The sequence below is a fragment of the Engystomops pustulosus genome, chromosome 6 (genome assembly GCF_040894005.1).
Source record: "Engystomops pustulosus chromosome 6, aEngPut4.maternal, whole genome shotgun sequence".
NCBI classification, from domain to species: domain Eukaryota; kingdom Metazoa; phylum Chordata; class Amphibia; order Anura; family Leptodactylidae; genus Engystomops; species Engystomops pustulosus.
In genome coordinates this window covers 114,042,137-114,069,258 of record NC_092416.1, presented here as the reverse complement: position 1 = coordinate 114,069,258, position 27,122 = coordinate 114,042,137, and the positions used below count along the sequence as shown (strand labels likewise).

Here is a 27,122-nt window from a genome sequence, read left to right as displayed (position 1 = left end):
CCCCAAGTTGCCATAGGTGTAATCACACACCAGCATCCTTCTGGCATATGATTTGGGCATGCCCATTTCTGCAGACCTTTTGGAAGGAGGTAATTGACACCTTAACAGATATAGTAGAGCCCCCGATTGACCTCTCCCCGTCTATGTGTTTATTCGGGCTCTTGGACGAGGAGCAATGGCCCCATCACACTCGAATCTTCCTTCGGGAGGCATTGTTTATGGCCCGAAAGGCAGTGGCGCTCCGCTGGATGGATCCTCGCCCTCCCAGATGCTCTCGATGGAAAGCCCTAGTTAACGGCATAATTCCATATGAGAAGATAGTGTTCCTGCATAGGAAACGCACTGAGAAATTCACTAAGGTATGAGGGAAATGGTGCGACTCGCCCCTCACTATGTATTCCGCCTCTGCTATGTCCTCCTCGCTTGATGTCCTTGCCTGCCCTTGATGAGGGAGTCAGCATTGTATATATTGAATTAATGCTATGTATACAGTCCTGCATACTGTTCGCCGGCTGATTCTTCTTCGTTCTGACTGCCCGCGATATCATATGTTTTATGTACAATTTGACAGATGAGTGTATGCCAATACTTGTATTTGATTGTTCTGTATTTTGTATGATTGTTTTTATTGAATTTGCATATTTCAGTGCACTCTTGTACTATTATACCATTACACACCAACTCGGTGTCTCCAATGATGATGATACTGTACTGAGAAAACTGTCTATGTAAGACGACTTGTTTTTATTATTCAATAAACGAGTTTAAAAAAAAAAAGCTGAGAATTTGAAAACTTTGAAAATTGTAAGTTTTAAAAAAATTTTCCTAAATTATTTAATTTATATCCCATAAAACAAACAGATCAGTGAAATTATACTACTTACATAAACTACAATGTCTCAAGAGAAAACAATCTCAAACTCACAAGGATAAGTTAGTGATAAGGTAGAATTAAAGAAAAAGGGACTGAGCCCTAACGTACAGACTGGCTGCATCCTTAATGGGGTATTCTTACGAAGTTTCTTATATGTACTCAGGATAACAAAATGACACATTTTCTAATTCACTGTTATTAACGAAATTAAAACCAGTCTATCAATCCTGGTGTACACAATTGCAGTTGCCTCTAGACACGACCCCATAACTTCTGACTTTGGGTCGGATATCTGTGTGAGATTGTGCAGATAAGATTTCTGTCTCTCTCTGCTCTGAGCTGTAGCCCCGCCCCCTGCACAGAGCTCACAGACTCTCACATCCTGCCAGTTGATTTTGAACAGAGAGAGAGGCTGCAAACTACAAGGAGATAAGTGTTCTGGGGGAAGCAGGCACATGTCTGTGAGATTATTATCCCTCTACATGCCTGTAAACCTAAGCAATGAGGTCCTAAAACTGTATGCAAATGACCTGTGAAATGTCAAACGAGTCATTAGCAGATTCAAGCTGCCTGGCTTATTCATGAATGGGAGGCACAGCCACACCCCAGTGCATGACTGACAGCCTGTATAATGGTGTGAGGCTGTATAATGATGTGCTTCCTGGGGCTGGCGCCCCCTGCAGCCTGTGTGTGTATAGGTGAGATACAACAACTCCAGGCAGCCATGTTATAGCAGAACATGTCAGGTACTTGTGTAGCTGATGTCTGTGTCTCTGTGTATAGGAGGATGCCGCAGGTCAGCAGAGACACTAGCAATGCTTTACTATACATTACACACAGACATGAGCAAGGGGAGGACAAGGGAGGGGTAACAGAGGTGACATCACTGCCTCTGATCATGTGACCAACCTCATTTACATAATAAAGGAAAGATGATTTTGCAACGATTAATGTATGAATTGACTAGATTAAGGCTGGGATGGATGCTTGTGAGCTGCTCCAACAGGTAGAGGTGACTGAAATAGTGACACAGACCTGATGACAGGTGTACATTAAAGAGAACCTACCACCACGAATCTACCTATAAAGGTAGATCGGGTGGTAGGTGGATGTAAGGGACGTGAGGATAGCTCTTTTTAGAGCTAATCCTCACGTCCCCGCTAACTTTTGGTACACTTTATTGACCTAATATGTAATTTTAGGCGGCTGCTGGGGCGTGGAGTAGCCGGCACGAGGCTACACAGCGCGGCTACTCCACGCCCCAGTAGCCACGTTACTCCTCCTACCCTGTTGCGTGCGGCGCGCAGCTCCTCGTAGCTGCGCGCCCTCGTCCGTCATGATGGCGTTCTGCACATGCGCAGAACGCCGGCTGAGCAGTCCCAGCTCCGAGGCCGGAGCTACTGCGCATGCGCAGTAGCCGGCTTGTCAGACGAGGGCGCGCAGCGACGAGGAGCTGCGCGCCGCACACAACAGGGTAGGAAGAGTAATGTGGCTACTGGGGCGTGGATTATAACACTAACAAAAGTAAGTACCAGCACCAGCTCACCCTGAGCTGGTGCTCAGTACTTACAGCTTACCCCTGCCATTCTAAATGGTAGGTTTCCTTTAACATCACTAGCGGATAGAAATATGAGGTGTCTTTTGTGGGAAAACCCCTTTAAGGGGTTAAGTACTTATTTAAGTTTGTCTTCTGGGGCCTATGAACTTTCTAGACCTTTATTATGTAACTTTAAAAAAACAATTCTAAAAAAAAGAAAAGTTCATTCCCCATCCAGGACGCTCCGGGGGTCTGTAACAAGCAGTCTATACACCTGATATCTGTTCAAAACATAAAAATCTTGTAATACTCAGGGAATTCTGTGTACTGGACGCCTAAAACCTGCTGTTTCCCACCGCCTGCCCCAATGTCTTGTTTGCCTCCCACCGTCTCTATGGTCTGCTCCGTTCTCGTCTCTCTTCTCGTACAGAACGCTCCCTCTCTTTCTCCACACACATCCTGATCCCCCATCCCTCCCTTTGCTCACGGACCGCGCCCCCAGTTCTTCCGTCTTATTACACAACCTGCACCCCTCACCTCCCCCAATATCTCCATTCCTCTCACACAATTTCTTAATTTCCCGCCTCAGCACACACAGAGCTGCTGCATCACACACTTCCCTTTCCTCTAGATTTTCTCCCGCCCACTGAGGAGCCTGGTCACATGACCGTAACATCATCAGCGAAGGTCCTTTAGCTGGATGCCACATACTGTCTGCCACCATGTCTGTTGTCAGCCGGCGGGATAAAATCCGGAAAGATGAGGGCGGCCAAGATAAGTATTCGGTGCTGCTACCGACGTACAACGAGAGGGAGAACCTGCCACTTATCGTGTGGCTGTTGGTGAAATACTTTGGAGAAAGGTACGTGCAGTGCAGCTTCATGTCATCCGTCACTGCTGCATGTGTGGATACGGGGACTGGCTGGGATTGTGACGTTCTTCCTGTGAAAGTATTATGTGCAGTATAGGAATACATTATGGCAGTAAAGACTTCTGGGACTTGTAGTTCTAGTACGGGTTTTCAGAATTGAAGCTGTCCCAAATGTTTTCCCTGGATGTTAGCGTGGTGTTCTGCATGAAGCATGGTCTGTTGATATGTGTCACCTCTTCAGCCATATCACCAACCTATCACATTGTGTGAACACAGGCTGTAACTTCTCCTCATGCACACAAACCTTTCAGGCTGCAAGCAAGTCTGCTGAGCCCATAGGCCAGTGTTGGCGAACCTGTGGCACGGGTGCCAGAGGTGGCACTCATAGCCCTTTCTGTGGACACTCAGTCCATCGCCCCAATTTCACCAAACAGGACCACATCCACAAAATTTTCCTGAAGTCCCAAGCTACTTAAGGGATGCTGCTCTCAGCGCTATTTTAAAGCGACAATTCATTGGCTGTTTGAAACTGCAGTAAAAGTGAGAAGGCGTTGACAGAACAGCATTGTCTTTGGAGGTCATCCTACTGGACCCACCATTCTTCTTGGAGAGAAGCTACAATAATGGCCTGAATTTACACTCGCCGGCCACTTTATTAGGTACACCATGCTAGTAACGGGTTGGACCCCCTTTTGCCTTCAGAACTGCCTCAATTCTTCGTGGCATAGATTCAACAAGGTGCTGGAAGCATTCCTCAGAGATTTTGGTCCATATTGACATGATGGCATCACACAGTTGCCGCAGATTTGTCGGCTGCACATCCATGATGCGAATCTCCCGTTCCACCACATCCCAAAGATGCTCTATTGGATTGAGATCTGGTGACTGTGGAGGCCATTTGAGTACAGTGAACTCATTGTCATGTTCAAGAAACCAGTCTGAGATGATTCCAGCTTTATGACATGGGTCATTATCCTGCTGAAAGTAGCCATCAGATGTTGGGTACATTGTGGTCATAAAGGGATGGACATGGTCAGCAACAATACTCAGGTAGGCTGTGGCGTTGCAACGATGCTCAATTGGTACCAAGGGGCCCAAAGAGTGCCAAGAAAATATTCCCCACACCATGACACCACCACCACCAGCCTTAACCGTTGATACAAGGCAGGATGGATCCATGCTTTAATGTTGTTGACGCCGAATGTCGCAGCAGAAATCGAGACTCATCAGACCAGGCAACATTTTTCCAATCTTCTACTGTCCAATTTCGATGAGCTTGTGCAAATTGTAGCCTCAGTTTCCCGTTCTTAGCTGAAAGAAGTGGCACCCGGTGTGGTCTTCTGCTGCTGTAGCCCATCTGCATCAAAGTTCGACGTACTGTGCGTTCAGAGATGCTCTTCTGCCTACCTTGGTTGTAACGGGTGGCGATTTGAGTCACTGTTGCCTTTCTATCAGCTCGAACCAGTCTGCCCATTCTCCTCTGACCTCTGGCATCAACAAGGCATTTCCGCCCACAGAACTGCCGCTCACTGGATGTTTTTTCTTTTTCGGACCATTCTCTGTAAACCCTAGAGATGGTTGTGCGTGAAAATCCCAGTAGATCAGTAGTTTCTGAAATACTCAGACCAGCCCTTCTGGCACCAACAACCATGCCATGTTCAAAGGCACTCAAATCACCTTTCTTCCCCATACTGATGCACGGTTTGAACTGCAGGAGATTGCCTTGACCATGTGATTGGCTGATTAGAAATTAAGTGTTAACGAGCAGTTGGACAGGTGTACCTAATAAAGTGGCCGGTGAGTGTATTTGACCACCTTTTTTCAACTGTATTGGTGGCCTTAGGAAAGCCAATACAATTGAATAATAAATAGAAGAACGATATTCAGTTTACCCTTACTCGCAAAAAGAATGGAAAAAAAAACGCGCAAGGAGGATACAGGTTAAAAAGATCCAAAAAAATAACCAGTAAATGTTAGTACAAAATTGATTAATCCTCCGCCTCTACGTTCATCCACTCCACATTTAGGAAAAAAAGATGCAGTACCTTTCCAACCAGAGATTTTTGGTACTCACGGGGACAGTCCTTACCCAATGTTCTCAGCGTTGCATGCCTTGGGCATGAAAATTCCTCATACAGGGTACGGTAGCTCGGCACGGCGTCCCTCCTGGAGATTCTCAAGGTAGCTTGTAGCTTCTGTGCTACTCCTAATTGTTCCCACCCGGGAACTTGTTCCACTTTCTTCGTTCCTTCTTCTAATTACTATTCGATTTGGGAAGAGAAAGGGAAAAAAACGATGGTGCAGTACTTTTTTGATCGTTAAAATTGTTTTAATGGTAATACTCACAAGAGTAAGGATTAAAAAGGCCTTATGGATAAAACAAACACGCTCGGTATGAGGATTTTTCATGCCCTAGGCATGCAACGCTGAGAACATTGGGTATATACTAAGGACTGTCCCCGTGAGTACCAAAAATCTCTGGTTGGAAAGGTACTGCACCTTTTTTCCTAAATGTGGAATGGATGAACGTAGAGGCGGAGGATTAATCAATTTTGTACTAACAATTGAATAATGTTGAAGAACTAGTAGCAATAAGTTACTGCTTGAAATTCCATGTTGGCACTTCATGGTAAATAAGTAGATTTTGGTTGTAGTTTGGGCACTCGGTCTCTAAAAGGTTTGCCATCACTGCCATAGGCGGTGACTGCCCCTGCTGCAGAGTACTCACCTCATGCATGGTGTTGTGCCCAATAGAAGCCTATGGTGTTGTTAGTGCTTACAGCCATGGCACAGGGTTCTGTGTGTGTGTCTGAAGACTGTATTACATGTGAATGCGGTGTAATGGAGGCATACCATAAATGTGTCCACCCTATGGAAATGGTCCTTATGCTGGTGTGATTCCATTAACTGAACACAGTTCTTTGGACTGGAGAAATATACAGAAGTATGATGTAAGGAGTCCCTGTCTGCTGGCCAAACAATGATGGTGCTGTGAGAACTATTACAGTGTCTGTTGCTGTATAATGCGAGGACTCCAATCCAGTTCTGTGTTTGGTGCATGGGAACTGGCCAGCACATAGGTCCGTTTCCACAGGCTTGTTTTACCCGTTTTTATTAAGATAATTGGGCAACCTGGTCAAAACGGACATGATCTCATTGCAGAAAAATAACGGGGAAGTGCTCCTTGTATACAGTAACAACCGTGTCTACCTGTAGCAGAGCGGCGTTCTCCCCCTGGAGCATCTCTGGTTCATTAGTATAATTTTAACTCCCTACTACCAAAGCCATTTTTCGCCTTCCTGACATTTTTTTTTTTTAAATCTGCCCTGTGTCACTATAAGTGGTTATAATTTTGGAACGTTTCAACATATCCAAGTGATTTTTGAAATGGTTTCTTGTGACACATTGTACTTCATGTTAGTTGAAGAATTGTAGTATGTTTTATTTATGAATATTTTATTTATTTTACTGAAGAAAAACTAATATAGAGAAAGTTTTCATATTTTAGTATCACCATCTTTTCAGAGACCTAACTTTAATACTTTTTGGTTGACAGAGCTGGTTACGGGCTTATTTTTTTACATGTTGAGTTGTCCTTTTCAATGGTACCATTTTGGCGTATATAACTTTTTCTTGATCTGTATAGGGAATGTTTGTATTTAGGGAACTTAATAAAAACACTTTTTAATAAAAATAACGAATTAAAGTTTAAGTATTTTAAACACCGATCGCACTGGGCCGCCCCAGTGCTTTTGATTCAGTTACAAAACTGAATCAAAACGGTAATGTGTGGCACCACCCTTAACTGTTGTCCAGGTTTACCTTTACCTAATTTGACGTTTCTTCAGCATGGGTTTTTTTTTTTTTTCTTCTTCAGTGGCTTTAATTATGAAATAATTATAATCGATGACGGAAGCCCAGATGGTACATTGGAAGTCGCTCAGCAACTGCAGAAAATCTATGGCTCAGACAAGATTGTAAGTAGATAAACCAAAAAGATGAACCAAAAGAATTTATTAAAAATCGGTAATTGTGCTGACTGCTGCACCACATAGTAATGAAAAGGCTCTATAAACACTATGAGTGGCCTCTAAAATAAATGAGCAGTACCAAATTGAAAGACAACCTGCGAATTAAAGGGGTTATCCGGGTTTAAAAAATTTTTTATGGCCGGGCTGGGGAGGGCTATTTAAACATAATAAACATGTACTTGCCTCCTCCGGTGCTGCCGATGTCCCGCGCCGCGGCCCGTCTTCTCCGTGCGCCGGTTTCAGTACAAGGGCGCACAGGGAGCTTCCGGCCGGCCGGATGCTCCCATGCGCACCATCTCCCAGCGCTTACAACGCTGAGAGATAGGGACGGATGGGAGGAGCTGTCCACAACACGGACCGGAAGCTCCCTGTGCGCGGCTTCCGTGCCCCTGTTTGTTTACAGGGGCACGGATCGACGTGACCGCGGCGCGGGACATTGGCGGCGCCGGAGGAGGTAAGTCCATGTTTATTATGTTTAACTATCCCTCCCCAGCCCGGCCATAAAAAAATGTTTAAACCCGGATAACCCCTTTAATGCCGCTATATACATTAAAAATATAATATCTGATTGATAAATAATTAAATATTAAAACTACAACCTTAACCGAAACATGTGTCAGGGCTGGTGCTGGACAGCATGTCTTTGCAGTGGCGTTTGTAGCTCTGTAGCTCTCCTAAATGTTGGACTATTACCGTATATACTCGAGTATAACCCGACCCGAGTATAAGCCAAACCTATTGACTCGAGTATAAGCCAAGGGTGGGAAATGCATTGATCACAGACCTCCCCCAGTAGTATATAGCCAGCCTGCCCCCAGTAGTATGCAGCCAGCCCAGTCTGCCCCCAGTAGTATGCAGCCAGTCCAGCAGTAAAAAAAAAAAAACCCTATATACTCACCCTCCGGCGACTCCGATGCGCATCGCTGCTCCCCCGATGTCAACGCGTTTCTTCCGACTTCTTCTGTCTTCGGTAATCTCCTGCAGGTCATGGCCAAGCACTTCCTGGCCGGCAGGCGCATAGTGTGACGTCATACTGCTGACGTCGTACTATGCGCTGGTCGTGAAGAAACATGGCCGCGTCCTGCAGGAGGTTACAGAAGACAGAAGAAGTCGGAAGAGAGTCCTCTTCTGTCTTCCGACTTCTTCTGTCTTCTCCGGGGCCGCCGGAGGGTGAGTATTTAGGTTTTTTTGTTTGTTTATTTTTTTTATTTTATTTTTTTTAGTGCCGTGGTTGGCTGTAATGACTTGTGTATTAGCCGAGTTGAGGATTTTCAGCACATTTTTTTTGCTGAAAAACTAGGCTTATACACAAGTATATACGGTATATGTACAAAGCTGCCACTTCCTATGTGAATTGCACTTTAGCTTGTCTGTCTAATAAACTTTGTTCGCTGTCCAGCACTATTTTCTGTGTATTGATCCTTGTTACTACCTTCTGACTATTATTACCGTATATACTCGAGTATAAGCCGACCCGAGTATAAGCCGAGGCCCCTAATTTTACCACCTAAACCTGGGAAAACCTATTGACTCGAGTATAAGCCGAGGGTGGAAAATGCATTGGTGTCAGCCTGCCAGCCCCCTCAAAGTATGCAGCCTGCCAGCCCCCTCAAAGTATGCAGCCTGCCAGCCCCCTCAAAGTATGCAGCCTGCCAGCCCCCTCAAAGTATGCAGCCTGCCAGCCCCCTCAAAGTATGCAGCCTGCCAGCCCCCTCAAAGTATGCAGCCTGCCAGCCCCCTCAAAGTATGCAGCCTGCCAGCCCCCTCAAAGTATGCAGCCTGCCAGCCCCCTCAAAGTATGCAGCCTGCCAGCCCCCTCAAAGTATGCAGCCTGCCAGCCCCCTCAAAGTATGCAGCCTGCCAGCCCCCTCAAAGTATGCAGCCTGCCAGCCCCCTCAAAGTATGCAGCCTGCCAGCCCCCTCAAAGTATGCAGCCTGCCAGCCCCCTCAAAGTATGCAGCCTGCCAGCCCCCTCAAAGTATGCAGCCTGCCAGCCCCCTCAAAGTATGCAGCCTGCCAGCCCCCTCAAAGTATGCAGCCTGCCAGCCCCCTCAAAGTATGCAGCCTGCCAGCCCCCTCAAAGTATGCAGCCTGCCAGCCCCCTCAAAGTATGCAGCCTGCCAGCCCCCTCAAAGTATGCAGCCTGCCAGCCCCCTCAAAGTATGCAGCCTGCCAGCCCCCTCAAAGTATGCAGCCTGCCAGCCCCCTCAAAGTATGCAGCCTGCCAGCCCCCTCAAAGTATGCAGCCTGCCAGCCCCCTCAAAGTATGCAGCCTGCCAGCCCCCTCAAAGTATGCAGCCTGCCAGCCCCCTCAAAGTATGCAGCCTGCCAGCCCCTTTAAAGTATGCAGCCTGCCAGCCCTTAATATACTGCCAGGCACATAAAAAAAAAACCTTCCATACTAACCTACAGGTGGCTCCCTGATGCTGCGTTCTCTGCGGCTGGTCACCATCGGGCCTCCGGAGGGTGAGTATGGAAGTTTTTTTGTTTTTTATTCGTGTATAAGCCGAGGGGAGATTTTTCAGCACACTTTTTGTGCTGAAAATCTCGGCTTATACTCGAGTATATACGGTAATTTGCCTTTTTAATTATTGGTATCAATAAAATATGATATTTTTAATGTGTCTAGTGGCATCAGTTATCTTGTCTTTCAATTTGGTATTGGTCATTTAAGATGGTAAAAAGATTTGTGGTTCGAGCAAAAAATGATGTAAATCACCTTGATGACACCTAGATCTGCAGCACCTTGTTCTGAGATGGAAGACTCTTGGTGCTTCAAGGCTTGGCAGTTACTCCCAGTCATAGTATACGCCAGTGGTGGCGAACCTATGGCACGGGTGCCAGGGGTGGCACTCCGAGCCCTCACTGTGGGCGCCCAGGCCATCACCCAGCACAAAGGTCACCATTCACAACTCAAGACCTCCTCCTGCTGTCAAAGGAATCCCAAGAAGTGCCACGTTCAGTGCTGTTTTAAAGTGAAGTGCAGGAGGACCAAGGAGGTGTGACAGAGCTGAATTATTATTGTAGTCCCTTCTCCAGACCTGTGATTCATCCTGTTAAGGAGACCTTATACGCTGTCAACATTGATCCATTTAACAAAATCTTGCTTTCAGATGGAAAAAAACAGCCATATATCCTATGAAAATGGAGATAAGCCAACTGTGCAGATGACCAAAGTGTAAGGAGATAGGTATTTATTATCGAAATACCGTATATACTCGAGTATAAGCCGAGACCCCTAATTTTACCACCAAAAACTGGGAAAAACTACTGACTCGAGTATAAGCCGAGGGTGGGAAATGCATTGGTCAAATCCCCCCACTAGTATACAGCCTGCCAGACCCCATGTAGTATACAGCCTGCCAGCCCCCATGTAGTATACAGCCTGCCAGCCCCCATGTAGTATACAGCCTGCCAGCCCCCATGTAGTATACAGCCTGCCCCCACGGCCCTTAAAAAAATGTCAGTGCGTCCCATCTTCTTTCTTCTCCGCGGCTCCTCTTCTCTCTTCCGGCATGGACGCGGCCATGTTTTCTTCTAGCATGCGCATACTATGACGCGGCCGCTGCTGACGTCATAGTATGCGCGGCAACTAAGAAGACATGGCCGCGTCCATGCCGAAAGATAGAAGAGAGAAGAGGAGCCGCGGAGAAGAAGGGACGCGCTGACATCGGAGGGTGAGTATTTAAGTTTATTTTTTTTTAAGTGGGTAATTTTTTTTTTGTTATAGACTCGTGTATAAGCCGAGGGGACGTTTTTCAGCACATTTTTTGTGCTGAAAAACTCTGCTTATACACAAGTATATACGGTACTCACAAACATCAATTAAAATGTGCATATAAAGTCTGAAAAGTTCCAAAACGCCAGAGCTCCTTGCCTGACCACAGGCTTCAGGCTGGAAGAAGCCTTGCATTTGTTTGCTAAATAAAAATTTGCCTTATAAAGACCATCTATGTGTGACTGGATTCCATATTTCAAGTGAAAAAGGTCACACATGGCAAATTTGAAAAATTGGGCTTGGTCCTGAAACGCTCAAAAGCAGGTTATAATGTAGCAAAATAAATACATTAAGTAACTTTGATTGTGTCATTTGGACCAAGAAAGCTGTAAACTGCAACTGTAATATTCTTGGGCTCTTAAACCAATACATTCCGTGGCAAATTAAGTGGTGCCACTTGGAATGGCAAATTGTCATATATTAAAATGGCATATATCTCTTTAAACTGAAAAATAAAATTGTTATGGCATTTTGAAGGTGGGGAAAAATGAAATGGCTAAATGTGTTGGCTAAATGTAGCCTCTGGGAAGTAAAAGGTATCCCCTAGAAAACTAACCCTAATATGTTGCGGTAAATGTTAAAGAAATGACGGCTTTTGAAATGTATAAAGTGGAAAGGGACTCCATAATGGGTTTAGTAGGTATAAATATAAATATCTCTTGATGCCAAATCATTATTTTATTTTTATTTTTTTTACCTGATGATGAGCATATGTATTTTTTTTTTTTTTTTTTTCTTATTACAGTTGCTCAGGCCGAGAGAAAAAAAGCTTGGATTAGGTAATGATCAATGTAATATAATGTCGTTGGGGTTTGCAACTTGTTCAATTATGCTTCCACAGCATTAAATAATAATTGCTGTTTTTCTACAGGGGTGTGTTTCCAATAATAGTGACCGTTTCTATTGCAATTTTCACAAAAAACATTGTAGTTTAACTGTTTATTACAAACCCCCCCCCCCCCCCAATCCGAATAATCTGTATGACAATAAGGCCCCGTGCGCACAACCAAATTTGGGGCTTGTGGCCAGATCAGAGCCCCCCTCCACCCGCCGGTTTGCTTTTCCCAAACTTAAGGCTCACCATTACTAGATTCTTGATTACTGTCTGCCAAATTCATCTGTCCCCCATAACCCATATATCAGGGCTCAATTCCAGTGTAGAAAATCAATTCTTTGTCCAATCCTTGAAAAAAGTTTTTGTGCTCTATATTCTGAGCAGATTCCATTAGAAATAGAATGTTTGTGACCAGAGGTCATAGACGCGTGATGAGGCGCCATTACCCCCCAAAATAATTGCCATGCGTAAAGTTACGCATGGCAATTATTCCCTGTAGCGCGCAGGCTGAGCGGCCCAGCGCGCGCTGCAAAGGAGGTACATGTCAGTAGCGTGATTGCAGCGCGCGCCGGGCGGCTCAGCGGGACACATGACACAGTTTCAGGGGCGCGCCGGAGAGACCCGAAGTGAGTGCACCGGCCCTGGGGGAGACTTGTGGGCTGCGAAGATGCTGCTCCCCGTCCTGCTCTACCTGTCCGCAGCTGCCTGCGTTTGTGATCGAGGGGACCTAGAGCAGTCCCGGGTGAGTGTGTGCAGTGTTGTGAGTGGTGTGTGTGCAGTGTTGTGAGTGGTGTGTGTGCAGTGTTGTGAGTGGTGTGTGTGCAGTGTTGTGAGTGGTGTGTGTGCAGTGTTGTGAGTGGTGTGTGTGCAGTGTTGTGAGTGGTGTGCAGTTTGTGTTGTGTTGTGCGTGTGTGCTGTGCAGTGCGTGTGTGCTGTGCAGTTTGTGTTGTGAGTTTGTTGTGTGTGTGTGCGCGCGCTGTGTTCTGTGTGAGTGTGCCATGTGTGCGGTGTATTACCAAAATTTTCATACTCCTCCTCGGGTAAAAATACTCCTCAAAAATGGTGAGAGGAGTATTTTTACCCTTTTGGAAAAATGTTAGTGCGACCTCTGTTTGTGACAATACACAGTCTGGCTTTATGGAGCATATTAACAGGTTGTTTTTTTTTTGTTTGTTTTTTTTTCTGTCTAGGAACCGCTTATATTCATGGCATGCAACATGCTTCAGGAAATTTCATCATCATCATGGATGCTGACCTCTCACACCATGTATGTATCCTTCATGGTTGTTGCAAGAATTTTCGCTTCATGTACCTTTCTGGTATATAACTGTAGTTATTCATGAATTATATTTCCTCCCAACAATTTGCCTAGTTGCTACAGTTTAGGTTTTTTTGGGGGATACAGTTTTTTTTTTGTTTTTTTTTTTTTGTTTTTTTTTTTTTGATTCTGACTTGCTTCGCTTTATATGGTGGTTTATATTAGTGGTAAATTTTGGCAGATAAGTTTTGCGTTTATTTACAAAAAAAAAGAAAATATAATTTTTTTGAAAAATTTGCCATTTTCGAAATTCAAAATCATTGCGTTTTCAGGCAGATAGATTTACCACCTAAATAAGTTGCTGAATAACATTTCCCATTTGTCTACTTTACATTTTCATAATTTCTGAAATGTTTGGATAGTTTATCTTGATGTCACGCGGCTTACAAATAGAATATCGCTTTTCCGGATTTTCAGAATTGACTATTTTGGGGATAAATACAGTTTTGAATGAAATTTTACATATTTAGCATCAAAACCCCCTATATAACCAACCCATTTTCAAATCTGCACCCCTCAAGCTATCAGAAACAGCTTTTACGAAGATTGTTAACCCCTTGAGATCTTCATAGTAATTGAATCAAAATGGAGGTGAAATTTAGAATGGTCATATTGTTCCCTTATACGTTCATTTAGCCCTAAAATTTACACATTTCCAAAATATAAAAAGAGAAAATCCACCATACAATTTGTTCTGCAATTTCTCCTGAGTACAAAGACCCCCCACATGTGGCTGTGACTTGTTTTATGGGCGCACAGCGAGGTGCAGAAGGGAAGGAGAGCCCTGCAGCTGCCAGGATTGTAGTTTCCTCATTGGCCCCTTTTGAAGGCTATAAAATTTTCGCTTTTTCGTTATTGGGGCCATGTGATGCCATTTTTTTTACGGGATGAGATGCTTTTTCCATTGTTACCATTTTGGGGTTCGTATCCCCTATTGTTGAAAATTTTAGGAACTTTTTTTGAGGGCAGGAGTAGAAAAGCATCAATTCTGTACTGGATTTTTTACTTTTTTTTTTTTTTTTTGGTGTTCACCGTATATCCTAATAATCATGTTATCTTTATTCTATGGGTTGATACGATTACGGGGATACCAGACATGAATATATTTTCTTACGTTTTACTAAATTTGTCAAACAAAACCCTAATGTGGGGAAAAATCTATCATTTATGTATTGCCGTCTTCCAAGTAGCATAACATTGTTACTTTTTTGGCTACGGAGCTGGTTGATGGCTTGTTTTTTGCGGGACATGTACTTTACACCAGTATCATGTCGGAGTACATATGGTTTTTTGATCACATTTTATAGCATTTTTTGTGGGATTGAAAAGGTAAAAATCATAATTTTTGGAGGGTTTATAACAGTTTTTTTTTACGGCGTTTATCGTGGGGGTTCAATAATGATTTACTTTTATTCTATGGGTTGTTACGGACGCGGTGATACTATATATGTGGGGTTTGTGTTATGATTTAGACTTTTTTTGAGTTATGTCTTTTTATATGTTTTGGGGGTTTGGGGCATTTTTAGTGATTTATGACTTTATTTTTTTTATTGAATAACTTTTTTTTTTTTACTTTTTCACTTTTATACCATGGGACATGAACAAGCAATCATCTGATTGCTTGTTCATGATAATATTCTGCAATACTGATGTATTGCAGAGTATTATCAGTGTCAGCCTATACCACTTGCATAGGCTGGCACTGTGCCTGTAAGATGACGTCACAGACGCCATCTTACCGGCAATTCCCAGAGTTGCTATAGCAACGATCGGCGCCCCCCCGAAAACGGTTCGGGGGGGCCGATCGTGGGGGAAAGACCCGCCAGATGCTTGTTAGATGCCGCAGTCGCGCTGACCGCGGCATTTAACGGGTTAAGCACCCGCGATCTGAGACAACTCCGATCACGGGTGTTACACTGGGGTGCCGGCTATCAGTCACAGCCGGCACCCCTTCTTTCCTGATGCTGGTTCGGCTCAGATCTTGAGCTGAACCGGCATCAGCTCAACGTCCGATATATCGGACGCTGAGCGCTAAGTTAAGAGCTTAAGGACGCCGCCAGTTTATAGCTTAAGGCTCAGCCCCATTTTTTGGATTCTGACTTGCGTCGCTTTATATGTTTATAACTTTTGAACACTGTTGCTTATCAAAGCGATTCATGAGATATAAAACAGATTATAAAAACAGATTCAAAATGAAAAATTAGCCATTTTCAAAATTTAAAATCATCGTTTTTTTTAAGGCAGTCTTGCCACCTAAATAAGTTGCTGAATAACATTTCCCATATGTCTGCTTTAAATTTTCATAATTTTATTTTTATATTTCTGAATAATTAATTTTGATGTCACGCGGCTTACAAATAGAATCTGTTTTCTGTATTTTCAGAATTGACTATTTTGAGGATAATTGCTGTTTGATGAAATTCTAAATATGAAACATTAAAAACCCCCTAACATTATCAACCCGTTTTCAAATCTGCACCCCTTAAACTAGCATAAACAGCTTTTACAAAGATTGTTAACCCCTTTAGATCTTCATAGTCAAATTTAGTCTTTGATACAATCATCTAGCCCTAAAATTTACACATTTTCGAAAGATGATAAACAGAGAAATCCCCCACCTCAGCTACCAGGATTTTGGTTTCCTCAATGGCCCCTGTTGTAGGCCATAAAATGTAAGCTTTTTCGTTATTGGAGGCATACGATGGCTTTGGGTTTGGTATCCCCCTATTGTTGAAAATTTATGAACTTTTTTTGAGGGCAGTTGTAGAAATATAGTAAAGCCATCTTTTAAGTGGCATAACATTTTTCTGCTTTTTTTTTTTTTTTTTTTTTTGGCCATGGACCTGGTTGATAGCTTGTTTTTTGCAGGACATGTTGTACTTTGCAATAATATCTTCCTGGAGTACGTATGGGTTTTTTTTTTTTTTTTTGATCACTTTTTTTTTTTTTTCTTCCTTCTACGGTGCTCATCAAGCAGGTTCAATAATCTTTTTTAAATCTACGGGTCTTTTCATCTGGTTGCTTGTTCATTATAATACCCTGCAAAACTGATGCATTGCAGGATATAAGCTGTCAGCCTATTCACATGCCATGACAGGGTAATATAAAATATTTAAATAAAATTAACTGAGTATGGTATTTTCCATGTAGTTTATACTTTGTATGTTATTTGGTGTGATGTTAGCATCTTACCTTGTTTTTTTTGTTTTTTTCCTCAGCCTAAATTCATCCCACAGTTTATCGGGTGAGTACGTATTCAGAATGTGTTGCAACAGAATAATAGTCATTACACCATATTGGCAGGAGGTTGAAAATATTTATATATAATGCTCAGTGAAATGGCAAATATCTGGAATAATGTGCTATTTCCTCTATGTCCTGATGTATTAAGGTTGAGTTATGTCATTAAGTGGGTTATCCTGTGTATAACATTGCTTAATTAACCTGTTGTTTTGGCACATGGCAAGCAGGCCAGCTTGGCTTTGGCTTTGTGTTGTGTTTGTGCTGTACATATAGAGTGGTTTGTGGGATCTCCTTACCCCTGTGCTGTGCATGTGCACATACGAGAAGGTGTTTTCTACTACAAATTCTGGAAAACCCAGTGAGGGATTGAGAAACATTAAAAAAGCATACTCTTTCTTCCCCCCCCCCCCCCCCCTTCCCCCTCTGGCTCAGTTTCCTGTGTTGCTCTAATCACAGGAGTCTCTTTGGCCAATGAGTGATCACTTCAGACCTGTGCACAAAAAGGAAGTGATGGATGAGGAGCCATTTAGAAAACTCTCCATTTATTCGCCAATCGAGTTTTTAAGAGCATATGATATTCCATATATGATATTCCGTGTTGTTAGCTTGTGGGAATAGTGACCTGTGTACTGTTTTGTAGGTAATATTAATTTAAAGTTACCGTAATGATAGTGGCTGACCTTCATTGTACTTTTTTTAGTAAGCAGAAGGAAGGCAACTTTGACATTGTGTCTGGAACTCGATACATTGGGAATGGAGGCGTTTATGGCTGGGACTTAAAAAGGAAGCTCATCAGGTGAGCATTACTTACTACTGTGTGTTCAAATGATTAACTTAACGTTATGTAATCATTAATCATCTCATGGGATCTTCTTCTGACAGTCGTGGGGCAAACTACCTAAGTCAGGTCCTGCTGCGCCCTGGAGCCTCCGACTTGACTGGAAGTTTTAGGTAATATATACCTTAATAATTCATCTCTATTAATCTATATAAATGCAAAATAATGTTTTAACTAGATACTGTCCTCAAGAGTCCTATACAGGCGGTCCCCTACTTAAGAACACTCGACTTACATACGACCCCTAGTTACAAACGGACCTCTGGATATTGGTAATTTATTGTACTTTAGTCCTAGGCTACAATAAACAGCTATAACAGTTATCAGAGGAGTCTGTAATGAAGCTTTAGTGTTAATATTGATTCTCATGACAACCCAACATTTTTTAAAATCCAATTGTCACAGAGACCAAAAAAGTTCTGGATGGGATTACAATGATAAAATATACAGTTCCGACTTGCCTACAAATTCAACTTAAGAACAAACCTACAGACCCTATCTTGTATGTAACCCGGGGACTGCCTGTATTTACAACAGTAAATGTACTGCTTGGCACATTACCTGCATACCTCCACGCTTTAAATATAGGGAATCCTAGGGTGCTTAAAGGGGTATCATTTTGGCACAAAATACAGGGCAAAGTTATATGTGCCAATTTGGAGGGTTTGTGAAGCTAAACATTGAGGTCCAGGGAAGAATAGTGTCTAGCTTTGATGTTCACTTCATCAAACTTTCACTTCACTTTCACACAGCACATGCCATACTGTAGTTTTGTACCATGTTGGCCATTGAAAGCAGTAGAAAAGTTCAGAAATTGGACAATACTTTTTTTTAATGCTCGAGGAGTATCAAGTTAAAGGGGTTGTCCACTTTCACCAAATATTTGTAAGGAAAAGTTTTACAATTTTTCCAATATACTTGCTGTATCCAATCCTCAGTGGACAACCCATTTAATGTTGGCCATAAAAGGGTATTCACTGATTTCGGATCCTATCATTTTGGACCCCCAGCATTTGTATTCTTTTCCTGTATTCTGTGGATAGAGCACATGGAGAAGTGCTAGAAGTGTAACTGTCACACAAAGTATTACAACACCTCTATTTCACACTAGACATTGAACCATAGATGTCCATGAATGAACTTCCTGTTTATACTTGAGTATAAGTGTTTTTTTCAGCACAATTTTTTTTTTTTTCTCGAATGAGGCTGGACAACCAAGTGTTGCGTTTTCTAACCAACATAAAACATTAACATTTGTTTTTTTTTCCCTGTGGACGTAAAAACAATATAAGCATAACCTGAAAAAAGGTTGCGGACAAAAGGGAAACACACATCGAATACTCATACCAATTGGTCCTAAGAAGTTATCCAATGAGAGAAAGATGCTGGCACTCAGCGTTTTCAGGGATGAGAAACTCTTTAATGCAGGGAAGCACACAGATCAAGGGGGGATGCATGCCACGGGTAGGCGATGGGCTGTTTCCACTTCATCCCCCATGATGGCCCACCTTGAGGATGCCCTTTGACCTCTATAGGGACAGGAAGAGGAGAGGTTAAACGGCCCCTCCCGCAGTCTCCCTCCAGTGTTCTTCCTGTCTCTACATGGGTCAGGAGGAGAGAGTCTCTCTCCCAGGGTGGGAGGGGTACATTCGTTTTCAGCAAACCTTGGCCGGACTAGTGTCCAGGTTCACTCCGCTCCTACCTCGATTGGCCCCCACGCGGGTTTTCCTGGTGCTCCGGGGATCGTTATTTGGAAGCTATACAGGCGCTCACTCATGGGTCATAGTTGGCTTCCTTACAGTGGGTCTCTGATCCGCTGTATACTCCGCTGTATGATGACTTCTGGTCCAGAACTGGAAGTGACCTAAGTCTGCTCCTGGGAGACAGCATCGGATACCGAGAGGACTGGTATACTATAAAATACATCCAGCAGGTTAGTCGCAGTGATCTCAGGTCTACTGACCTGCTCTCAGGGCTCGAGCATGGCTGATGAGGGAGAACCTGCTCCAGTACTCATCCAAGCTATTGGATAATTATGTGCTGGCGTATGTGTGTGTTTGAGGCTTAATCCAGCCCTCCTCTTTCTCTTTAAGGACAGAAAAAAGAGAAGAGGACAGAAGGGAGTTAGAAGGTGCAATCTGTGTAATTATAAATTGAGTGACAAATACAAAAGACCTGTAAGCAAATACTGTTTGGACAGACTGGTTATGGAAGATAGATCAGCACTGATAGATTATTTAAAATCTACTCTTAAATCGGACGTATCTCTTCATCTGCCAGACCCTTTTCCTCCTACTCCCAAAATACCCAGAGTTGGAGAACTTGTATCTGACTCCCCTTCAGATGACGATGCAGAGGTTCCCTCTAGTTCACACGAAGACTTTACAGGTCAGAATGAATTGGTTGGAGGATTAAGGTCTAGGAAGAGGAGGGTGTTTCCCATTAACAACACATTGAAGGAGCTTGTTAAGGACGAATGGAGTGAACCTGAAAAAAGACTTCAGTTAACTAGAGAATTTCGTAACCAGCTAGCCTGGGACAATATTCCAAAAATGGAAGTTCAAATGTCTAAGGTGGTAAAAAAATTACAGGTCTTCCTTTTGAAGATGCAGCTTAACTCATATATTCCATGGATAAAAAGACTGATAGCATTCTAAAAAAAAACCTCTATGGTCAGTTTAAAGTCCAACATTGCAGCCACTTCTTCTTTTGGCTTAATGAACTAGCAGCTCATATTAAAGCGGACACATCCAAGGAACTACTTCTGGCATCATTACCGGTACTAAAGTTAGCAACCAGTTTCTTAGCAGATTCCATGCTGAATGTCTTAGGATCGCGGCAAAAGAAAGAGCATTGTCCATTGCGGCTCAAAGAGCCTTGTGGCTAGGAGACATCAGCTCAAAATCCAGACTTTTGTAAAATCCCTTTTTCAGGCAACTTAGTATTTGGACCCGAGTTGGACTCTATTCTAGAGAAGGCGGCTAATAAGAAAGTTTTCCTGAAATAAAAAAGGATCCAAAGACCAATCCCTCTAGGAAAATAAAGATCGACATAATTCCTAGAGGCTTCCTCTTCAGCTCTAGCAACTCAAGGGCCCAGAAGATTACAGAACTTTGCTTTATATTGGAGTTCTGTGACCCCAAGTGGGGGGTTCTACTCCCCACTCTTCTCATTACCCAAACCCGACTGATCATCAACCTGAAACAACTCCATGGGTTCATTGCTTATCGGAAATTCAAAATGGAATCGCTGAGTTCTCTTACTCCACTCATCAACCTCAATTCTTTCCTTAGACTTCGACTTAAAAGATGCTTACTATCATGTTCCTATACATCACTCCTTACAGAATTATCTAAGAATGGCTATTCACACTCCAGAGGGAGAATGAATACATTTCCAATTTTGTGCCTTACCCTATGGTATCTCTTCTGCACCCAGAATGGTTTTGAAAATCATGATAGAAATAGAGGATAGAGGTAGCCTTCCTAATGGAACAAGATATAATCCTAATCCCTTACTTAGATGACTTTTTGATTGTGGCAGAATCACAAGCAGCTCACCATCTATCATGCCAACAGACCTTTAAAATTTTAAGGTTATTCTGATTTAGCGCCAGAAAGACAGAAGAAGTTCCTGGAGGTTTTGTTGGACTCACAAAGACAAATGTCTTTTCTTCCACAGGAGAAAAGGAACGACTTGGTACAGCAGATCCGGTTGTTTATCAAGTAGGATCAAATATCCATCCGATCGGCAATAAAACTGTTAGGAAAACTAACCTCCTGTATTCAGTCCATACATTCCAGAACCCTGCTGAAATGGATTCTTTCATCTGCTGAATTCCAAAATAAAGATTCCACATCAGATCACTATCCAGACAGATGCAAGCCAGACAGGATGTGGAGCCAAATTCCTGGATCAGTTAGTACAAGGTTCCTGGGAGAAGAAGACCCAAAGAAGTTCTTTGAACTACAGAGAACTCAAAGCATTTTGACAAGCACTACCATCGCAGCCTCTCTGTCTGTACAACCATCACATAAGAATACTGTCCGACAACATGACTACTGTTTTCTATATCAAGATGAGGGGGAACCAGATCACGGAAACTCCTCAATCTTTACCAAAGGTTTTTTTTTTTTTTTTTTGCAGAAGAAAATGTTCTCTCCTTAACAACCACACATTTGAAAGGGTCAGAAAATCCGACAGCGGACTTCTTATGCAGGAAGAGACTGGATTTGCACGAATGGTGGTTGAATCAGGACGTTTTCCGTTCCTTAACTCTAAGATGGGGAGAACCCCAATGGAATCTATTTGCGACACGCCAAAATACCAAGTGCAACCATTTGTTTTTGCTAGCACTCAGCGAGGCTTCCCAAACACTGGATGCGTTCAGTCACAAATGTGATATGGAATTAGCGTATGCTTACCCACCTTTTTCACTAATGGCAAAGATTCTGCAAAAGATCTGCTAGGACAAAACAAAGATCATCTTAATAGTTTAGGGGACCCAGTGGCGCTACCTCTAATAGTAGATCTAATCCATCAGCGGCCGGTTCTGCATCCACAGCCCGCCATTCTCAGATTGACTGCATGGATCCTGAAGGGTCATTCCTAAGGACTCTCTCAAAAGATAATCCAGATATTGAAGGCAAGTAAAAAAAACTTGTTACATCTGCAATTTACCTAAAAATATGGAAAAAGTTTGTATCATTCTGTAGAGTTAAACCACCTAATCATGTACAAGTATCAGCCTTGAGTTACTTCTTTGACACACCTATTGCAGATCACATGTGGGTCAAACGCTTTATAAAAGCCTCTTCCCGCCTTAGACCTCAAACTCGGACAGCAGTCCCGTCTGGGGATCTGTCATTGGTTCTTTATGTCCTTATAAGGGACCCCTTGAGCCTTTAACAGATATCAATATCAAACTCCTAACACTCAAGGCTAACATTCTTGTGGCTATAACTACCGTCAGAAGAGTTGGAGAATTGCAAGCTATTACTATTAATAAACCCTATGTTAGAAAACTGGAAGATAGGATCATCATTTCTCTCGATCCAAATTTTTTTCCTCAAGTAATGTCTAATTCTCAGACATAAAGAGATAATCCTTCCATCATTCAGCCAGAATGCAAGAAACCGCAAAGAATCTGAATGGCACAACCTAGATGTAAGAAGAACTATTATACACTACATCAAGGTAACAAACAGGAAGGACTCAAATCTATTTGTTCAATTTCAGGGATCCAACAAAGGCAAAAAAGCATCCAAGGCTTCTTTGGCAAGGTGGTTGAAACTTGCCATTTCATCATGCTATGAAGTAGAACATAGACCAGTCCCCGAAATTCTTAAAGCTAATTCAACACGTGCTATGGCAGCATCTTGGGCCAAAAGACGAGGAGCTTCTTTAGACCAGATTTGCAAAGCGGCCACCTGGTCTTCTTCCTCTGCAATCCAAACGGTAATGTCTTGCATATGTAAAGCTCAGATGACCGATCTTTTGGACGGAAAGTTTTACAAGCTGTCATCCCGCCCTAAAATTATCATTTCATTTTTTACATCTCCAGGTGTGCCGTCATGGGGGATGAAATGGAAATGGGTAATTAGACTTACCGGTAATTAGGTTTCAATTTGTCCACCATGACGGCCCCAATATTCCCTCCCGTTTGCTTGTAAAAATGTTTTCCTTTTGTGATATAAACCTATTAATCTTGTTGCTTCCATTCCGGTGTAGTTATTGGAGGGAGGCAGCGGGAGGGGCTTTTTTAACCTCTCCTCTTCCTATCCCTATAGAGGTCAAGGGACATCCTCCAGGTGGGCCATCATGGTGGACTAATGGAAACCCAATTACCAGTAAGTCTAATTGCCGTTTCTCAAACCTGGTTTGAGAAGGCACATACTGCGCGAAACGGCCCGTCGCCTACATGTGGCATGCACCCCTGCTCTGTGTTCTTCCCTGCAACAAAGTGTTTCTCGTCTCTGAAATCGTTGAGTGCCGTCATCTTTCTTTCTCATTGAATTACTGATTGCTGTGAAGCTCTACGTGCAGCTGTGATTGTTGGACTTTGTTTCTGCTGTCTGTGGAGAGGCTGTTGCTGGTTACTTCTGTTTCTTTCACGATCCTAAGATGTTTTCTGCGCGGCACCTTGGTAATTTGAGGCCATCAGTTAAACTCATATTTTTTTTACTATGTAACCAGATTGCTTTCTAATTACTCATAGATTACAATGTAGTCCTGACTTTCCATAGCTTTTTGCACTTTTCTATCCATGTTTTCATTTGTGGACTTCTATGACTTTATTTCTTTTTCTGTGTGGATTGGATTGGTTGTTAACCCCTTGAGGACCAGGCCCTTTTTCATTTTTGCGTTTTTATTTTTCACTCCCCACCTTCAAAAATCTATAACTTTTTTATTTTTCCATGTACAGAGCTGTGTGATGTCTTATTTTCTGCGTAACAAATTGCACTTCGTAGTGATGGCATTAAATATTCCATGCCGTGTACTGGGAAGCGGGAAAAAAATTCTAAATGCAGTGAAAATGATGAAAAAACACATTTGCGCCATTTCTTGTGGGCTTGGTTTTTACAGCTTTCACTGTGCGCCCTAAATGGCAGGTCTACTTCATTCATTGGGTCAATACGATCACAGGGATACCAAATTTGTATAGGTTTTATAATGTTCTCATACATTTACAATAATTAAAACCACCTGTACAGAAAAAAAATTCTTCATTTTACCGTGTTCTTGCGCTAATAACTTTTTCACACTTTAGTGTACGGAGCTGTGGGTGGTGTCATTTTTTGCGACTTCTGGTGATGTTTTCAATACTTCTATTTTTAGGACTGCAACCTTTTGATCACTTTTGAAAAATAGAAAAAATTCTATAAAAATGGCTAAAAAATGCCATTTGCGACTTTGGGCGCTATTTTCCGCTACGGGGTTAAAGGCAGTGAAAAACGGTTATTATTATGATTTTTACTGTTTATTTATATCAGGAAAGGGGGGTGATTTGAATTTTTATGTTTTTTTTTTTTTACTTTTTTTACTATTTTTCAGACTCCCTAGGGTACTTTAACCCTAGGTTGTCTGATTGATCCTACCATATACTGCCATACTACAGTATGGCAGTATATGGGGATTTTGCATACCATCTATTACAATGTGCAGATCGCACATTGTAATAGCCTCGGATCTTTGTGTGATCCGAGGCTGTCATGACAACGGATCGCCGCTCCCCGGTGACGTCACGGCGAGCGGCGGTCGGAGCCAAGATGGCGGTGCCCACGCGCCGTCGGCTCTTTAATGCCGCCGGCAGCTTTGCGACGGGCGTTTGATTCATTATGAAGCAAATGCCCGGTGAGCCCTCTTCATACTCCCACATGCGCAGGAAGACGTAAGGGTACGTCTTATTGCGTTATGGGGTTAACGACATCTCACAGCTATTTCTGCATTCCTAAAATACACATTTCTTTCAGTTGTAGCTTCCTAGCCCTTGCTGTACAACACAGTAACCTGTTAACTTTGTACTTATTGGGCCTAAGTTAGAGAGCCAGAAAAACATGCCTACACAGCAGAAGGTCGCGGGGAGCAGTAAAATGCTGCAAGGTGAATGAGGCTCCAAGGCATGACGGAGAAAGTGGAGTCTAGATAGGAATGATATACTATATATAGATTTCATCTCATTCCACATAATACGTCTATAGAATTTTACCTACATATTGAAAATTCATTGAATTCTTTGTATTCTGCAGGCTTTATAAGAAAGAAGTTCTACAGAAGTTGGTGACACATTGTGTCTCTAAGGGTTATGTATTCCAGATGGAAATGATTGTTCGAGCTCGGCAGTTTAAGTACACAATTGGAGAGGTAATGTCACACTGCTCGTAAAATATCATATGGTTTTGTAACAGTAAATTACATAGGACAGTGGTTGTTCCAGAGGCGGCACACAGGCCATCACCTCAGCAGAGTTTGCCAGAGAGTTTGAGTGGCTCAAGGCCTCCTCCTGCAGTACTGGGTAGTCCAGGATGTTTCAGCACCATTTTAAATCAACACTTCCTGGGACTGCTAGAGGAACAAGGAAGGCTAGATTATCATTGGAACTCCTGCCCCGCAATTCTTCCTGTTCAAGGTGACTCTGGAGGAAGCTACAATGATGATCTTAATTTCCCATCTTCCTTTCCATAGTATTGGTGTCCTCAAGAGCAGGGAATTTCTGATTAAATTATGTCTGCGCTTTGATAAATAAGTGGGTTTTTGGCTATAGTTTGGGCACTCTGCCTCTAAAAGGTTCTCCCTTCACTGGCATAGGACATTGTACTGTAACCTACAAAAAAACAGTATGATGTGCACCCTATAATAGCACCAAATAATATAACTTAAGGGGCAGTATAAATCCAAATATGCATCAGATTTCTGATCCAATAAATTTGGCACATTTTAAGTATTTACACACAATTTGTCCCTTTGTACTGCAGCTCTGCTCTATTTGAAGAAGCCCAGAGCACGTCTGCAAGGGAGTGGTAAAAATTTACCGTGTTTTGGCGGTAAATTCATGATCATAGACTTATGATGCAAAAGGCAACATCCAAAACAATTTGATTATATGTTCTGTTTTGTTTTGTTTTTTTTTGTCATTTCTCATCTTGACACCTGACCTCTGGTCAGTAGGTGAACCATTAGAAGCTAAGAGCCGAAGTCCGTTGAGCTGGTGAATTGGTCATTTTTTTGCACTGCAGCCATCCTTTTAGTTCTCCTTTGTCTTATTAATTTATAAATATGAGAACTGTGCTGTAAGCTGACATGTTGGTATACCTAGCAGATGGAGTGATTAGGAAAAATTCATAAAACTGGTTACACAGGGACCAAATTATTATTACACCCTGTCTTCATCAGTCAGAATATGTGTTTACCAAAGCAAAAAGACAGCAAAAAAGGTAATCGATCTACCAAGTTTCCTTAAGACATAAAGACAAACACGAGATTTAAAAAATGTAATGGATACAAAATATGGTCCATGTTAAGTCCTGTAGCCAATGGTCGCCACCGATCTGTATACAAGGGATGCTATTCATAAAGAATATACAATGATATAACAATGCCTAACCTATCCTAATGCATACAATAAAATTTCAGTACAACATAATGCCATCTAGAATACGATAAAGTGCAGTCATTTTCTAGCACCCCATGTGGGCTGAACCTCCAAAGAAACCCGACCGCCCCCCCCCCTCATACATGTCAATATATGCACTTGATTACTCCAATAATGTCACTTTTCATTTTATCTCAGGTGCCGATTTCATTTGTTGATCGTGTCTATGGAGAATCCAAGCTTGGAGGCAATGAAATTGTATCTTTCTTGAAGGGACTGTTAACCTTGTTTGCTACCACATGAGTTTGATTGCTGTTTGACAACTTTTAGCTTTAGAAAATGCTTTATTCTGAATGGGGTGTTTACCAAAGAAGGTGGAGATGTACAATTTTATATAGAAGAAACAAATGGGAAAATAAATGTAATATTTTGTAAAGTGGTTTCATTTTTTTTTTTTTTTTTTAAATGTACCTCTTGTGTGCCTCTTGTTTTTGACAGTATTGTCTGTTATTCTGCAAAGCCTTATAACTGTAGAACACTTTTTCTTGGTTGTAAGCCGTGGAAAGTAGTACGTTTGCTGGGAATGAGAACATTCTTAACTTTCAATGCTGAAGATTCTTGAAACTGTATATATCTAGAGCTTCTTGGGACCAATACACTGCAACAAGCTTGTCAGTGGTGTGAAAAAGTATTGATTTTGCCCCTT

At 42.5% G+C, this 27,122-nt stretch overlaps 1 protein-coding gene across 1 annotated transcript; it reads left to right on the top strand.

The window, feature by feature from the left end:
• The first annotated feature begins 2,915 nt into the window (after positions 1-2,915).
• On the top strand, positions 2,916-26,852 carry DPM1 (dolichyl-phosphate mannosyltransferase subunit 1, catalytic). The gene is made up of 9 exons (XM_072110634.1): positions 2,916-3,273; positions 7,160-7,259; positions 11,837-11,870; positions 13,117-13,193; positions 16,463-16,488; positions 17,188-17,283; positions 17,370-17,438; positions 25,074-25,188; positions 26,615-26,852. Exons 1-9 carry the CDS (start codon positions 3,134-3,136, stop codon positions 26,717-26,719), a joined length of 762 nt encoding a protein of 253 aa, XP_071966735.1. The 5' UTR covers positions 2,916-3,133; the 3' UTR covers positions 26,720-26,852.
• Positions 26,853-27,122: the final 270 nt, after the last annotated feature.

What these genes read in the sequence shown, in the direction of transcription:
- DPM1 (XM_072110634.1), top strand. Translation starts at nt 3,134, where the DNA reads ATGTCTGTTGTCAGCCGGCGGGATAAAATCCGGAAAGATGAGGGCGGC. An exon ending in TCTATGGCTCAGACAAGATT is followed by an intron (nt 7,260 to 11,836) that starts GTAAGTAGATAA and finishes TTCTTATTACAG; the next exon opens with TTGCTCAGGCCGAGAGAAAA. An exon ending in GACTTGACTGGAAGTTTTAG is followed by an intron (nt 17,439 to 25,073) that starts GTAATATATACC and finishes TGTATTCTGCAG; the next exon opens with GCTTTATAAGAAAGAAGTTC.